Below are 17,822 nucleotides of genomic sequence, written 5' to 3' on the forward strand. Positions count from 1 at the left end.
CTCAGTAGGCAACCTGCCCCTCTCAGTCTGAAGGAGGGTCTCGACCGGAAAGGTCACCTAATCCTTTTCTCCAGAGATGCTGCCTGACCCGTTGAGTTACTCCAGTATTTTGTGTCTATCTTCGATATAAACCAGCATCTGCAGTTCCTTCCTGCACTAGAGATTAGAGTAGCTAGCTTCTAGTGTCCAACGTTGGCGCAATGAATGAATGAATGTATGATACGCAAGGTATGCAAATAGGCGCCCATAAAGGGCACTTACAAAGTTACAAAGTACCCCCGCTGGGTCCAGCTTTGTTCTTCGCCCCCTCGCTCAAAAGCAAGCAGCTTTTCAATCCATCACATTGGCAGGCAGCTCCTGAACAAGGAACAGGTTAAGTCTCTGGTGATATTTTCGCTGATGAGCTGACGCGGGTCAGATTTCAACCGCTGCAGCTTCATGGTTGAGATTTATGCGGATAGTGAAGGGGAAGCTCACCGCAGCGGCCCGCACCAGGTGAGGAGGCTTCTCTGACGAGCGGCAGCAATCATTCTTGAGGAAAAACCTGCTGCAACATGTGTTACTCATACCTGAAGCTCAGGTTGGGGTTACCGCCACTCAGTTATAAATCTGCATCGACTGCTCTGCATTCACGTATGCTTTGGATGGAGAACAGACAGGCCACTTTAAATGGTCGCTACCAGCCGGAGGAGCAATGTTATCTCCCAAGTGCCCTTTCTTTGTGTCATCAAGTGTGCACTCATCCTGCCTAATGGCTGCAGAAGGGAAACACGAACCGTGGATGGTGCCAAAGACACTTGGTATCGAGAACAGTACAGCACAGGATCAGGCCCTTCAGCCCACAATGTCTGTGCCAAGACCAACTCAGTATCTGCCTGCACGTAATCCACATGCCTCCATTTCCGTGTGCCCATCTAAAAGTGTTTTAAATGTCACTATTGTACGCGCCTCCACCACCACCCCTTGGAAACACGTTCCAGGCACTCACCACCCCCTCTATTAAAAAAAACTTGTCCCACACATCTCCTTTAAACCTTCAAACCTGTACGTCTTTGGAATGTGGGAGGAAACCGGAGCACCCGGAGAAAACCCACATGGTCACAGGGAGAATGTACAAACTCCGTACAGAGAGCACCCGTAGTCAGGATCGAACCCAGGTCTCTGGAGCTGAAAGGCAGCAACTCTACCGCTGTGCCACAGTGCCGCCTAGTCTCTTGACTCATTCTGACTCTTGTACTCAAAGGACCCCATTAATGACAGCATGCATGCCATATGTCTTCATAACCACTCTACATACTTGCATTGCATGGAATTATGAACTTAGACTCCAAGATCTCTCAATGGTGTTATGGGTCTTGCCATAATTGTATATTTGCTCCTTACATTCATCCTCCCAAAGCACAGAACCTCACACTTGCTATTCAATTCCACCTGCCATTTCTCCAGCTGATCGATATCACAATGTTTACTTTTCCAGCCTTCCTCACAATCTGTGACCACAGCAATCTTGGTGTCACCTGCAAACTTCCTGACCAACCCGTCTACATTTACGTCCAAGTCATTTATAGATAATCGCAAACAACTTAATTCCATTTGAAATGTTGACATCCAAAAGAGGCCTGTGACTAGTGGTGTGCCTCAGGGTTTGGTGCTGGGCCGATTACTGTTTGTCATCTATATCAATGATTTGGATGAGAATGGCAAGATGAGCAAGCTTGCAGATGATACAAAGTATGTGGTATTTCAGATAGTGAAGATGGATGTCATAAATCGCAGTAAGATCTTGGTCAGTTGGTCAGTCAGGTGGGCTAGGAATAGTTGATGGAATTTAATACAGAGAAATGTGAGGTGTTGCATTTTGGAAAGTCTAACATGACCAGGACCTACAAAGTGAATGTTCGGGCTCTGGGGAGTGTTGTAGAGCTGAGGGATCTAGGAGTGCAGGAGTTCCTTGAAGATGGCATCACAGGTAAATGTGGTGGTCACAAAGGTTTTTGGCAATTGGCCTTCATCAGTCAGAATATTGAGTATAAAAGTTGGGAGGTCATGTTGCAGTTATGTAAGACATTGGTGAGGCCGTATTTTGAGTATTGTGTTCAGTTCTGGGCACCATGTTACAGGAAAGATGTTGTCAAGTTGGAAAGGGTACAGGGCTTCCACGCTGTACAACTATAAGCAAGAAATAAAAGGGTTGCATTTGCATGGTTCCTTTCTTGAGCCTTTCAGGAGCTCCCAAAGCCAATTATAACAAATGCAATAGTTATGGTGCAGGAAACGCAGCCACTAACTTGTATGCAATGAACTCCCTTGCACATGAGCTATTAGTGACTGAGCAGCTAGTTCTGTGGTTATGCTGAGTGAGGGAAAGTACATATGGGGCAACAGAGTCGCACTTCTTTCAATTGGTTCCGTGGGGTTTCTGAGAAAACAGACAAGATCTGGGTTTATCATCAATAAGTTATTCAACTTCATTGTCTTGGGTCTGATTCTAACTTCAGGTGCCATTTTAAGATAAACGCAGAACTGCACAGCATAGGATCAGGCCCTTTGGCCAACAATGTTCCTCCTGACTTGCACATGATCCGATTCCCTGCGCTCCCATGTGCCTCTTTTTGGATCGATTTCTTGGAAACATGTGAAATTTGCATGTTATTCAAAGGCTCCTATGGTTTTACTACAAAGCTGAAAAAAAAGTGCTGAAAATGTCCCCATATCAAAGGCTTGGTCAGCACCATGCAATTCTTTCACTGTGTTAAGTAACTCTGAGGTTTATGGAAATCAGTCAATTGCAATGGGATTCCTTGCATACTCCAAGTGCTAACAGTGAAGTGTCATTTCACAACGCACTTAATAATAAGGACGTGATGAAAACCAATTACCAAGTGAACTTTTTTTTATTTTAAATGGCCACATTTAACTTGATATTACAAGATTAATAAGAATTGAAAGATACAGCCTAGAATCAGGTCATTTGGCCCTCCGAGTACATGGCGATCGTCGATCACCCATTGATGCTAGTTCTATGTTATCCCAATTTTGCATACACTTCCCAGCACGCTTTAGGCAATTTACAGAGGGCTAACAAACCCACACATAGTTGGGATGTGGGAGGAAACCGGAGCATCCGGAGGAAACCCACGCGGTCACATGGGAAAATGTGCAAACTCCACACACAGACAGCACCCGAGGTCAGGATCAAACTTGGTTCTCAGGCATTGTGAGGCAGCAGCCCTACCGCTGCACTACTGCGCCCCCTTTATAATCATTTGATATCAACGTGCAACTTGACAACCAACAGTACAGATAGGTTGATGCTAACTGTTCACTGATATTAAACCAGCATAAGTTAAACACAAAATTCTGGAATAAGCGGAACAAGCTGGAACAGCGGGACAGGCAGCATCTCTGGAGAGGAGCAATGGGTGAGGTTTCGGGTCGGGACCCTTACTCAGACTGCAAACTTGTTGTAGATTGTCAAAAGAGGCAATATTGGACTGGCATTATACGTGTCCACTTCAATATGATAAGCTATCCCCTTTTAATAACAGCAAGGTCATTCAATTTAACAGAAATCATTCCATCTCGATCCAGATTAAATGAGTGAAAGTTTATCATGGCAACATCAACTGGAGCCAAAGACAAATAGTACACTCCTATATTTTCCACCACAGTCGAGGAATGTGTGCAGTGCATCAAAGACCCTAAAGGTTACAGATAGACATTCTTCGGCAACTGGTTACAGCCCAGCATTCAACAAGGTTAAGAACAACATCGCCCTGACATCCTAATGCCTCCAGCTATCCTGACTGATAACAATTTGGGTTCAACAAGGTTCAATCCCTTTAGAAATTGCCAGTCTCAAGTCACTGAGGCATTGAAGACTTATTAGGGTTTCCATGTTAAAGGGCATGAGATGAAGGCAGATAAGGTCCTCAGAGGACAACAAGAATCCTTCTATGCTTAATCACACCCTGGAATTAAGTAAGAAAATCACAGCCTGTCAATGGGTTTGCAGCAGCTTTCATTAAAAATACTTGAGATGTTTTGGTTCGCAGGGTTTTGCGTGCAAAAGACTATTTTGCAGTCTTTGCAAATAGCCTGTCTGACAATCTTCCGCCTCTCCCTCTCACGAAGAAAGCTGCGACCCTTGTTTTCATTCTGAACCCCAACATCTGTGCTTCCTTGCATAATAACTGAATCCCAACATCTGTGCTTCCTTGGCACTAGTCTGACAGGGCGGCACAGTGGAGCTGCTGCCTCACGGCGCCAGAGGTCCAGCTTCCTGTGTGGCGTTTGCACGTTCTCCCCGTGACTGCCTGGGTTTCCACTGGGCGCTCTGGTTTCCTCCCACATCACGGCACAATGGCGCAGGGGCAGAGCTGCTGCCTTAGTGCCAGAGACATGGGTTCGATCCTGACCACAGGTGCTGTCTGTCTGGAATTTGCACATTTCCCCTGTCACCACGTGGGTTTTCTCCAGGTGCTCCAGTTTCCTCCCACATTCCAAAGACCTGCGGGGTTGTCGGTTAAAAGTAGCCTCGATAAATTGTCCCCAGGGTGCATGGAGTGGATGTGTAATAATAACAGAATCAAGCTGTCCACAGTATACCGATACAGGATAAAAGGTATAGCGTTTAGTGCAAGATAAAGTCAAATAAACACAGATTAAAACAAGTTTGATGATCTACAAGGCGGTAGATGAGAGGTCAGGACCGCTCTCCAGTTGATGATGAGAGTAATGCCCCTGTCCCACTTAGGAAACCTGAACAGAAACCTCTGGAGACTTTGCGCCCCACCCAAGGTTTCCATGCGGTTCCCAGAGGTTGCAGGTGGTTGCCGGAGGTTGCAGGTAGTGGAAGCAGGAAGGGAGACTGACAAAAACCTCCGGTAACCTCCGGGAACCGCACGGAAACCTTGGGTGTGGCGCAAAGTCTCCAGAGGTTTCCGTTCAGGTTTTCTAAGTGGGACAGAGGCCTGATAACAACTACCTGAAGAAACTGTCCCTGAATCTGGAGTCATGTAATTTCAAATGTCTGTACCTCTTGTTTGATGGGAGGGGGGAGAAGAGGGAGTGACCAAAGTGAGAATGGTCCTTGATTATGCTGCTGACCTTGCTGAGGCATTGCTAAGTGTAGATGGAGTCAATGGAAGGGAGGTTGGTTTGTGTCATGGTCTGGACTACGTCCACAACTCTCAGCAATTTCTTGCGGTCTTGGATGGAGCTGTTCTCAAACCATACTGTGATGTATCCAGATAAAATGTTTTCTACAGCACATCTGTAGAAGTTAGAGGGAAGGTGAAGATACAGCGGGCAGAATGTAATTCTCAACTCTGTAGCACACCAATTCCAAAAACGAGGTCCAATGTCCGCAATGGGGCAGAGGAGAATCAGACAGTACTCGAGCTTATGGATGCACTAAGTTTGGCATAATTTCAAAGCTTGCAACAGGCATGAGAGGTAGTGGACATGGAAGCAAGGGCAGGAATTGCCAAGGGCTCTATTGAGCTGCTGCCTCATTAACTGGGCTGATTTGATCTTTGACTTCACCTCCATTTTCCACCGACCTGTATCCTTGACCCCGCGTGATCCAAAATCAATTTCAGCCTTAAATGTGCCTAATGACTCTGCCCTCTAGCACAGCACGAATGGTGTTTATGAACTTAAAGACGGTGCAATCTTTGAAATATTTAGTTTGGTATTGTCACGTGTAGCATGGTATTGTGAAAAGCTTTTTTGTTTGTGTGCTATCCAGTCAGAGAAAAGACTATACATGGTTACAATCACGCCAGTGTACAGATACAGGATAATGTATATAATGTTTAATGCAACATAAAGTCTGATAAAGTCCAATTACAGTTAGTTCAGAAGTCTCCATTGGGGTAGATGGGAGGCCAGGACCACACTCTATCTGGTGAAAAGACAATTCAGTTGCCTAATAGCAACTGGGCATGTTAAAACAACTCCTAAAATCAGAAATCCTTGAATTTATGAATTGAGATAATTAATACATACAAATATGACCAAGTTGAAATGTTATGGGGAGCATAGGTTACACCTTAGATAGGTTACTGCGGCCAAGTGTAACACCACTTGGGGGGAATGTTTCATCTATGTAGAGGTTTACTAGAACGATAACATGCGTAAAAAGTGGAGCTAAGTCTGTAGAAGGGTCTCGACCCGAAACGTCACCCATTCCTTCTCTCCGGAGATGCTGCCTGTGCCACTGATTTACTCAAGCATTTTGTGTCCATCTTTGGAGCAAAGCCAAGACGCCTCTGAATCTGAAACAATGTGCACTGAGCGAAGATCGGATGGAGCTGTTCAAAATTACAACTGGTTTCATTGAAAATCCATGGGAGAAACAGGAAGGCAGAAAAAGCAACATCTGGAGACAGATGTAAGAAAATAAGTGAAGAAACAGATGCGACAAACCTATTATTGTGCAGAGCTTTATTGTGATCTGGAAGACGTCTCCTTCAAGCAGATTCAGTAGTAAATTGTAAATGGCAACTGAATAAATGTTTCTCGATCAAACTTCAGGGCTGTGGCAAGATGTGGAACCAAATGGAAAGTATTTTCAATGACATAGCACTTAGATGAGAAACTTCTTCCGCTACTCTATCATGCTATGTGTAAAGCGGTTAGCTTTATTTGTGGAACATTAGCATTAAATTTAGAACAACTTCACAATCAGATACCTGGGAAGAGAATTATATTTAATAAAAGCAAGTGGGAAACGCAAGATATAGAAGTGTGAAAACGCACACCTCCATAGACAGTTTCTTCCCAGCTGTTATCAGGCAACTGAACCTTCCCCTCTCAGGCTATCTTTGATCAGTCTTTATCTTGCACTAAACTATATTCAGTATTCCCTTCATCATGTATCAGTACACTTGGATGGCTCGATTGTAATCATGTATAGTCTTTCAGCTGACTGGCTAGCACACAACAAAAGCTGTATCTCAGTACACATGACAATGAACTGAACTCAATTCAACTCAAATTATTGAAGGTAAGAAAAGTAAGGTATTTATCCTTAGATATTAGTGTTCGGGAAACATGGTTTATGGCAGAAAAGAGCAGATGCTGGTTAATACACAAAAGAACACAAAGTGTTGGAGTAGCTCAGCAGGTCAGACAGTATCTCTGGAGAAGGTTACACAAAAAAGCTGGAGAAACTCAGCGGGTGCAGCAGCATCTATGGAGCGAAGGAAATAGGCAACGTTTTGGGCCGAAACCCTTCTTCAGGCTGATCGGGGGCGGGGGTGGGTGGGGACAAGAAAGGGAAAAGGAGGAGTAGCCCGAAGGCTGGGGGATGGGGGGAGACAGCAGGGGGGCGTAGGAAGGGGAGGAGACAGCAAGGACTAACAAAAATTGGGAGAATTCGATGTTCATGCCCCCGGGGTGCAGACTCCCCAAACGGAATATGCGGTGCTGTTCCTCCAATTTCCGGTGCGGAGGAATAATCTCTGGAGAATATGGATTGATGACATTTCGGGTTAGGTCCCTTCTTCCAAATGCAGTCTGACAAAGTGCCCCAACCTGAAACACCACCAATCCAAGTGCACTAACCAGAAATGCTGCCTGACCTGCTGAGTTACTCCAGCACTATGTATTTTACTCAAAATTCAAGCATTTGCAGTTCCTTGTGCATCAATAGAAATTAATATTTTCTTTGTATTTTATGCTTTTCCAATAGAACTTAGAACAGTACAGCGCTGGGACAGGCCACTCGGCCCACAATGTCTGTGCGGAATAGATTTAGTTAGATTAGAGATACAACATGGAAACAGACCCTTCAGCCCACCGAGTCCATGCTGACCCACAATCACCCATACACTCAGAGCACAAAGACGAGGCAGACTCTACAGTGCAACACTGGAGGATTGTGAGTTTGTAGGGGGAGCCCCGTGCCAAGGAAGTACAGTATTGAGAGGGTGCGTTACCAACAGAATGGAGATATAAAAAGAATAGGTGGTCACATGTGAACCCATGAACTAGCAGTAGGCAACTCAACCTCATGTGCTTGCTTCAACGGGTTTGAACTGATTGTAGACTGGGCTCTGCATTCCTCTTTCCCTGTGGTAACTTTCACCAATAAAGTGCTGGAGTAACTCAGCGGGTCAGGCAGCATCTCTGGGGAACATGGATAGGTGACGTTTCCAGTCGGGACCCTTCTTCAGACTGATTGATTGTAACGGGGGGGAAAAAGCTGGACAAGAGGTGCGGGCGGGACAATGCCTGGCAAGTGATAGGTGGATACAGGTGAGGAGGGTATAGGTGATGTTTTGGGTCGGGACTGAAGAAGGATCTCGACCCAAAACTCACCCAGTCTGAAGAAGTAGCCCGACCCGAAACATCACCTACCCATGTCGTCCAAATATGCGGCAGGACCTGCTGGGTTACTCCAACACTTTGTGTCTTTTTTTGTACACGAGCATCTGCAGTTCCTTGCCCTCTGTACTTTTCCCCACTTTGGTGATCAAGAAAATAGCTCCCTCTGCCTCAAACATATTCAAAGCCTCTGTTACCACTGCCCTTTGAAGAAGAGGGAGTGGTAACAAAGAATGGGGTGGCACTGCGGCACACGGTGGCACAGTGGTAGAGTTGCTGCCTCACAGCGCCAGAGACCCCGGTTCGATCCAGACTATGGGTGGTGTCTGTATGGAGTTTGTACATTCGCCCTGTGACCTGCGTGGGGTTTCGCCGGATGCTCCAGTTCCCTTCCACACTACAAAGTCGTACAGGTTTGTACATTAATTGGCTTCAGTAAGTTGTAAGATTGTCCCTAGGTTAGTGTACGGGGGATCGCTGGTCGGCGTTGAATCAAGGAATAAGGCTGGGTGATGGTTCGCGGATGAGTCCCTTCTTCGAACTCACCCAGAATATCACCTAGTCTTTTTTCTCCAGAGATGTTGCCTGACCCTCAGACTTTTTCTATTTTTGGTATAAACCAGCATCCGCAGTTCCTGGTTTCTACCTTTGATTGCTCTTTGGCAAAAAAGGACCCTAAACCTTTGTGTTCGTTAAACTTCTTTCCTGAAAGGCTGGTCTCTGATAGTTGACGTGCCACACAGGAGGCACAGATTGACCGATTCTCGATTAGTACGGGTGTCCGGGGCTATGGGGAGATGCAGGAGAATGGGGTTGAGAGGAAAAGATAGATTGGCCATGAGTGAATGGAGGTGTAACTCAGGTTACAGATGGCCAAGGAACTGCAGATGCTTGTTTTCACCAAAAAAGATGCAAAGTGCTGGGGTAACTCAGCAGGTCAGGCAGCATTTTTAGAGGACATGGATAGACATGATTGATGGGCAGAAAGGCATAATTATGAACAGTCCCAGGGTCCCCAACCAACGGAACTACTTTGTCTACAGTGTTAATTCAGCTGATCATTTTGAAAACTTCAATCAAAGTTACCCCCTTCCATTTTAGCATAAACAAACCCGGTTGGTAAAAAGATTGAATGGCAATTGAACTCCAGGAGACCAAGGACATCTCTGATAAATTTACAATGTACATCCTCTTTAGCATATTTAGCTAGCATGTACTTGCTTAGCTAGCTTAGCTTTACTCATTAAGTTTTGTCACTGGAGTCAAGGAAAGTATTATATGTAAAATTTGGCAGCAGTAGTCTTGAATGGGGACAATATATTTAGTTTAAGATTAGAGAAACGGCGTGGAAACAGTCCCTTCGGCCCGCCGAGTCCATGTCGCCCATCGATCACCCATTCACAATAGTTCTATGTTATCCCACTTTCTCCTCCACTCCCTGCACATTACGGGGAATTTACAGAGGACACTTAACCTACAAACCCGCACGCCATTGGGTTGTGGGAGGAAACTGGAGCACCCAGAGGAATCCCACGCGGTCACAGGGAGACTGTGCAAGGTACACACAGCCGGCACCCATAACCAGGATCGAACCCGGGTTTCTGGGGCTGTGAGGCAGCACCTCTACCGCTGCACTACTGTGTTGCTCTTTGTGGATAGCGAGGAGGAACATCCAATTTCCTTTTTTAACCCGTCCCAGAACTTGTCCGTGCATTAAAGAACTGATAGCCCTTTAAGGGACAATATGAAATGAAAACATTAAGAGGATCACGTTGTGTTAAATTGATACTTTACAGCTGTCTTCACAAATAAAGACCGAGTAAATTCCAGACCTAGGGATATTGGCTCGAATATTTAGTGCAGATATATCCAGCTGTTCTCCATTTGTCATGATATATAAATGAGCTGCCTGCAAGGCACATGGGCATGGTGCATGAGGATATCAGATAACAAGCAACAAGGAAGGTGATAGACTAGAACAGGGGAATCTATCACACCCTTCACCATGGATCTGTGCGTTTAGGAGCAACTTCATTACTAATGTTCACAAAGGTTTGGGATCAAATGCGTGAAGGGACAGCATTTGTGGGGACTGGGGTAGCACTTTAAGAAAAGGCTGAATAGACTCACTCCTATGTTATCATTCGGTGATTATGACCAGAAATAAAAGTGTGAATTGTGAGTATTCGGCATACAGAATAAGTTCATATGTCACAGGAGCTGAAATAGGCCATTCGGCCCTTCAAGTCTACCCCATCCATTCAATTCCCTTTTTCCCCTTTCTCCTGCCTTCTCCCCATAATCTTACTAGAAACATGGATTCACAGTCTTACAGCGTGGAAACAGGCCCTTTGGCCCAACCGCTCACTGGCCAACATGTCCCATCCGCACAAGGGCAATCTGCCTGCATTTGGCCCATAACCCTCTAAACCTGCCCTATCTGTACACAGTACCTGTCAAAATATTTCTTAAATCTTGCAAAGCACCTGCCTCAGCTACCTCCTCCGACAGCTCGTTCCATACACCCACCGCCCTTTGTGTGAGAGAGTTACCCCTCAGGTTCCTATTAAATCTTTCCCACCTCACCTAAAACCCGTATCCTCTGGTCCTAAATTCCCCAACTCTGGGCAAGAGACTGTGGTCTACCCAATCTATTCATCTCACGACTACTATGTTATAATTTAGTGATTATAAGACCAGAACTAAACTAGTGCATTGTCAGTATCCAGCATATAGAATAAGTTCATTAGGTCATAAGTAATCGGAGCAGAAATAGTCCATTCGGCCCATCAAGTCTGCTCTACCATTCAATCGTAGCTGTTCCTTATTTCACTCTCAACCCCATTCTCCTGCCTCCTCCCCATAGCCTTCGACACCCCTTACTAATCAAGAATCTGTCAATCTCCACTTTTAAACATACCCGATGACTTGGCCTCCACAGCCGTCTGTGGCAATGAATTCCACAGATTCACCACCCTCTGGCTAATGAAATTCCTCCTCATCTGAATTCTAAAGAAGCGTCCTTTTATTCTGAGAATATGGAGAACAGACATTGCGTAACATCCGTGGCACCCCTCAACGATACAGATCAAACACACCAGAATAGTCCAGAATCTCTTACCGCCAGCTGCAATAGTGTGCAGACTTTTATTTTACAAAATGTTATTCCAAATTCAGATGGAAAACTAATGTTAACACCTCAGCATTTTGACTGAAAACCATTCACATCATGCAGCAGTTCTGATCAACCTCACTGCGTAAGAAATCAAAACACAAAAGATGCTGGAAACTCTCCACAGATCAGACAGCATCTATGGAAAGAGAAAATGATTGAAAATTTCAGGTGAAAGAACTGGGAAAGTGAGGAGACTTGTTAGTGTTTTCGCTTGGGCAGCTTATAGTTCAGTGGTATGAATATTGATTTCTCTAATTTCAAGTAACCCTTGCATTCCCTCTCTCTCCGTTCTTCATCCACCCGAGTTAACCTGCACATTTCACTGCCTTCCACTTGGAACACCTTACGTCAGCATGAAGTCTAGGAATGATTTATCAGGGTGATGACAAGAATCTCAAAGAGTTTAACTTGCTTATATTAAGGTTGCCCACTTTGGTAAGGTATTAACAGGAGACATCATAAGTTCTTAAGTGATAGCAGCAGAATTAGGCCATTCGACCCATCAAGTCTACTCCGCCATTCAATCATGGCTGATCTATCTTTCCCTTTCAACCCCATTCTCCTGCCTTCTCCCCATAAGCCCTGACACACCTGCACTAATCAGGAATCTATCTATCTCTGCCTTAAAAATATCCATTGACGTTCTCCACAGCCTTCTGAGGCACCAAATTCCACACATTCACCATCCTCTGAGACTAAAAGTAGTGAACCTTGTTATAACAACCTGTCAATAGACTACAGTGAACTTGCACAGCGTACATCTTTCCATTATACTTTGCACAATCGGGGCCAAGTACTTGGTGGGCAGGAAGTACATACACACTTCCTCTCACTTGTATCACCCTCCCTGTTGAGGAAGGTCAAAGGAATTGTCTCCTTTACCAACAATCGAAACAGACATTAAACAACAGATACTCCCCGACGTACACAATAGGTGACTTCCATAAATTCGCACTTACGTAGACAATTCTGTGCTCAGTAGCCAGTTCAATCAAGGTGGTTTGTAATTTCCACAACACTGTTGGAGCATTCAAATTCACTTCAGACACAAAGCCGACAATGGCAGAGGTGCGTACCCAGAAGGCCGTGCGCCGCAGAAAGTGCCCTGGACGCAGCCTTAAGCCACTGAGACAGTTAATACTCTCAGTAACAGACACAAAGTACTGGAATTACTGGGGGGTCAGGCAACATCTCCGGAAAACATGGGCAGGCAGTGTTTTGGGATGAGACCCTTCTTCAGATTCAGCAAGTTATTTCAGGCAGGGGTTGGGGATGGTGATTCCGACATTTTGATGTAAAAATCTGACTTCCGTAAGTGTACACAGAACATGACCCTCACGTAAGTCACTTTGTTTTATGTAAGTCACATAAGTATTATGCAGATGGCATTGCCTCAGTACACCTTTGCTGCAAACCTCTCCACAGTCTGAACATTACATGAAGTGCATCAAACCCTTGATCGCAGCCCAATCCATTACTTGCACGGACCAGTATCAGCTTTCAGTTTTTATATCCAACATCCCCACCTCCAAACCTCTGGAAGCTCGTGTTGTGTTAATAAATATGAGGGATTCATCATCCAACTTCTCAACAACCTTCTGATGCTTTTACATTTTCATTTGTTAATTTACATGCTATGCGAAGCAACATATTGTGGAAAATACAACATTGCAGGAAGCTCAACTGTTTCACAGTTCCTTGTATCATCCTTGTAAAGCAGGGACACTGCATCCAATTTACTTGCTGTGAAAATTCAGAATAGCATTAAGATAATGATCAGACTCTCTACTTAATGAATGGTATTATTTGAGAGTTAAACACTGAGCAAAGTCCTTTCTAATTACAACTTTGCAGTGACCACTGCATTGAGGAAGGCAGATTTAGTTCAGGTTAGTGTAGAGATCCAGCATGGAAACAGGCCTTTCGGCCCACTGTGTTTGGGCCACCAGCGATCCCCTCATTTAACACCATCCTACACACTAGGGACAACTTACAATCTTACCGAAGCCAATTAACCTACAAACCTGTACGCCTTTGGAGTGTTGGAGGAAACCGGAGCACCCGGAGAAAACCCACGCGGGGAGGGAAGAACGTGCTCTGTTTAGCACCCAGAGTCCGGATCGAACCGGCAGATGTGACCTCAGTTTTCATCCCTTGTCTGATTGTTCCGGGTGTCAGCCAAGGTGTTGGTGGCCCTCCAGGTAAGGTTAGGGCAGCACGGTGGTGCAGCGGTCGAGACACGGGTTCGATCCTGACTTGGGGATGTTCTCTGTACGTTCTCCCCGTGACCGCATGTGTTTTCTCCGGGTTCTCCGGTTTCCCCCCATCACTCCAAAGACGTACAGGTTTGTAGATTAATTTGGCTTTGGTAAAAAAAAGTGTAAATTGTCCCTAGTGTGTAAGATAATGTTGTGTACAGGAGGCTGCTGGTGGGCCGAAGGGCCTGTGCGCACGCTGTATTTTTAAACTAAAAACAACTTAAACAAACTCAGAGGCAAGAATTCTACTCACTGCGAGACTAACACAAAACGTCGCTGCCTTTTAAACAAACCCCCTTTGCAATCAGAATGATGATAGGAAGGGTCAGGTGGGAATAGACCTCTAGACTTATTTTCCAATTAACATACTTCAATTGCCGGGGGAATTAAACACATTCCAACCAAATGCCGCAGCTATGTTATTCAATCTTTTGGACTGTGTCAGAAAGATTGAGCACGATATTTGAGGGATGTCAGAAATCAAGTGAGTGCAGTTTTAGTTTCCATTGCACATCTTCAAAGAGCAACGGACAAGCTTATAATCATTAGGTGGCTTCATCTCAACAGACCTGTACGGAAGGTTATCGACAGTTATTGAGAGATGGAGTTTGACCATAGTCTACATACCAGTGTCCAGTGGGAGGCACAAAATATACACAGCAGTGTACCCTGGTGTCAGGAATCCTCTTCTTCCGATTGATATTAATTTCCTCTCGCAGGTATTTTTCATACTGTTCATTAATGTATTTCACAATTGGCTCCCAGCTGCAACAGAAAATGCTTTGATTAGAAAGGTTTCCCAGGAATAAATCCAGCGAATGGCGAACTCCCAATGCTGGGGGTTTATCTGGATAGTTGACCAGTTGTTCTTGTTCCCCACTTCAACTCCCTCAGGTGGGACGGGTGCAGATGGGGCATGTTGGTCGGCATGGGCAAGTCGGGCTGAAGAGCCTATTTCCACGCTGTAGGACTCTCACTATGACTCCCTCCTGATTTGCCTGGGAATTCGCTTGCGCTGTGGCGCAGCTGGTGGAACTGATGCCTCACAGCGCCTTAGACTCGTTGGGCCGAATGGCCTAATTCTGCCCCGCTAACTTATAGGAGCATAAATAGGCCAATTGGCCCATTTAGTCTACTCTGCTATTCAGACATGGCTGATCTATCTTTCCCACTCAACCCCATTCTCTTCCCTTCTCCCCATAATCCCTGACACCTTCTATCAGGGAGACCTGATAGAAGAATATAAAATTATGAGAGGCACAGGGAGGGTAGCCAGTCAGAACCTTTACCCCAGGATGGAAATGCCAAAGACTAGAGGGCATAGTTTAGTGTAGATTTGTTTCTAGATGCAGCATGGAAACAGGTTCATCGGCCCACACCGACCATCAATAACCCATTGACACTAGTTCCATGTTATCCCCCTTCCGCATTCACTCACATACAGTAGGGGCATTGTGCCGATACCAATTAACAGACAGACCCGCGTGCCTTTGGGATGTAGTAGGAATCCGGAGCGTCCGGTGGAAACCCGCGCGGTCACACGGAGAACGTGCAAACTCCGCATTGACAGCTTCTGAGGTCAGGATTGAACCCCTGCTGCTGGCAGGGTAAGGCAGCTGCTCTACCAGCTGCGCCAATGTGCAGCGCGTAACTTTGAGGCGAGGGGGCAAAGCTTAAATGAGAAATGCCGGTGAAGTGTGTTTTTTACGGAGAGTGGTGGGCGCCTGGAAAGCACTGCCGGAGGTGGTGGTGGAGGCAGATACAACAGGGGAATCCAAGGCCTTTAGACAGGCTCATGGTTATGCAGGGAATGGGGGGATAGAGATGGCATGTGAGCAGAGGAGATCAATTTAACTTGGCTTCAACTTGGATATTGTGTGCTCTGTTCCTGAGCTGTACTGTTCCATGTTCTAAGAGATATCCTATTTATGATGATGTTCCTGCATTGCATTTAGGTGAAGTGTTCTTTGATCACGACCCAAGAACTGAGTGATGAAGAGCCAGTGATATATTTCCATGACAGAATGGCATGTGATGGAGGTGACCTTCCCAAACTCCTGCCTCCCTGTTCTTCGTGCTCCATCAATCAATCAATCAATCAATCAGATTTATTCATAACATGCACAATAAAGTGCAGTAAAAATGAACTTGCCAGCAGCGGTACAATAAAAAAGAACACACAATACACAATAAAAATGTGACACAAACATCCACGGCAGCATTCTTCACTGTGGTGGAAGGCACAAAGTATAGTCAGTTCCATTGTTTCCCCCGTGGTCGGGGCCATAACCTCCACAGTCACCGCTGCGGGCGACCAGATGACAGGCCCTCTCGTCTGGAAGACCGCGGTTTCATGATGACGTAGGCCGCAGGCCGGCGGTCGGAGCTCTTCTCCAGGGATTCCCGGCGAGGGATCCCGCTCCGGATGGTAAGTCCCCGCCGCGCCCACGGCTAGAAGCTCCGCAGACCGCGGCTTCAAGGTGTTGTAGGACGCGGGCCGGCAGGTCGGAGCTCTTCTCCTCCGCGGGTCCCCAACTAGGGATCCCAGGCATTCCCGTCCTTCCCCATCTTAAACATCCCTACCATTTGATGTTCATCTAATGGTGCGAACTGTTCAATCACCATTTTGTAATCAAACACTGAACAATACTTGAATATACAACTCAACACACTGAACTCTGCAGGTAATCAATTACGCACCAGTTTTCATTGTTTATTTGATCACCGAATCCTGGCGTGTCAATAACTGTCAAATTCATCTTTACTCCTTTTTCTTCAATAACTAGAAGACACACAAAAAAAACATCATGATTAGACTTATGGAGTAGAGAGCTCGGTCAAGGAGAGCAGCAATTGGGTTATTGTTTACAGTAAATGCAATCATACATCAAATATTACCTAGAAAAGTCAACCCTGACCTAGCACAGGCTGCCAGACCCGCTGAGTTACTCCAGCACTTTATTGAAGAGAGTCTGAAGAAGGGTCCTGACCTGAAACATCATCTGTGTGTGTCCTCCAGAGATGCTGCCTGACCCGCTGAGTTACTCCAACACTTATTGAAGAGAGTCTGAAGAAGGGTCCCAACCTAAAACGTCATCTGTTCATGTCCTCCAGAGATGCTGCCTGACCCGCTGAGATACACCAGCACTGCGTTTTACTCAAGAGACTCTGAAAAAGGGTCCCAACGAAAACATCGCCAGCCTTGTCCTCTAAAGATGCTGCCTGACCCGCTGAGGTACTCCAGCACTGTGTTTTATGCAGAATTCCAGCATCTACAGTTCCTTGTGTCTCAAAGCTATCTCAGCTGTCTGACTCTGAAACTCAATTCACTTAAGTCAACAGATACCTGTCAATAGCAAGGATCTGTCACCAGGCTGCACTTCGTTCCGCTCTCATGCAATGCATCCTAGTTCCAAGCCTGGTGGTGTGAAGTGGAAGAGGCACTATTTCCTACCCAGGTACCTGTGGCTTCGTAGCTGAGTTATGGTCAACTTAGAGGCAACTCTGTCTCATAGAAAATAGGCGGAGTGGGCCATTCGGCCTTTCGAGCCAGCACCGCCATTCAATATGACCATAGCTGATGATCCAAAATCAGTACCCCGTTCCTGCTTTCTCCCCATATCCCCTGATTCCGTTAGCCCTAAGAGCTATGTCTAACTCTCTCTTGAATACATCCAGTGAATTGGCCTCCGCTGCCTTCTGTGGCAGAGAATTCCACAGATTCACAACTCTCTGGGTGAAGAAGTTTTTTTCTCATCTCAGTCCTAAATGGCCTACCCATTATTCTTAAATTGTGACCCCTGGTTCTGTACTGCCCCCAACATCGGGAACATTTTTCTTGGTGCTCCTCAGCCTGGCGGTGGGACCACACTCCATAGCAACTCAGTTGGTTGCAGTACCAGTGCGACCAAGAGTTGATGGGAAGCTGGAGGAGAGACCACGTGGTGTTGTTGGAGCTGACAATGTGTAGGCTCTTGGCCTGGAACTGAGCATGGAACTCTGTTCCCCCGCGCCCCCACTACAATCAGTCTGGAGAGGTCCCGATCCGGGGCTTC

General features: G+C 45.9%; 1 protein-coding gene across 1 annotated transcript in view; it reads right to left on the reverse strand.

Moving 5' to 3' along the window:
* LOC129707001 (uncharacterized) overlaps positions 1–17,822 on the reverse strand; it is a 307,780-nt gene that overhangs the window by 28,615 nt on the left and 261,343 nt on the right. Inside the window, exons 5-6 of the mRNA XM_055651710.1 lie at positions 16,468–16,549; positions 14,395–14,532 (exon numbers count right to left, since the gene is read on the reverse strand). Of these exons, the coding sequence (XP_055507685.1) occupies positions 14,395–14,532; positions 16,468–16,549 (220 nt within the window). The remainder of the gene's footprint in view (positions 1–14,394; positions 14,533–16,467; positions 16,550–17,822) is intronic.

Source organism: Leucoraja erinacea, chromosome 20, assembly GCF_028641065.1.
Source record: "Leucoraja erinacea ecotype New England chromosome 20, Leri_hhj_1, whole genome shotgun sequence".
NCBI classification, from domain to species: Eukaryota; Metazoa; Chordata; class Chondrichthyes; order Rajiformes; family Rajidae; genus Leucoraja; species Leucoraja erinaceus.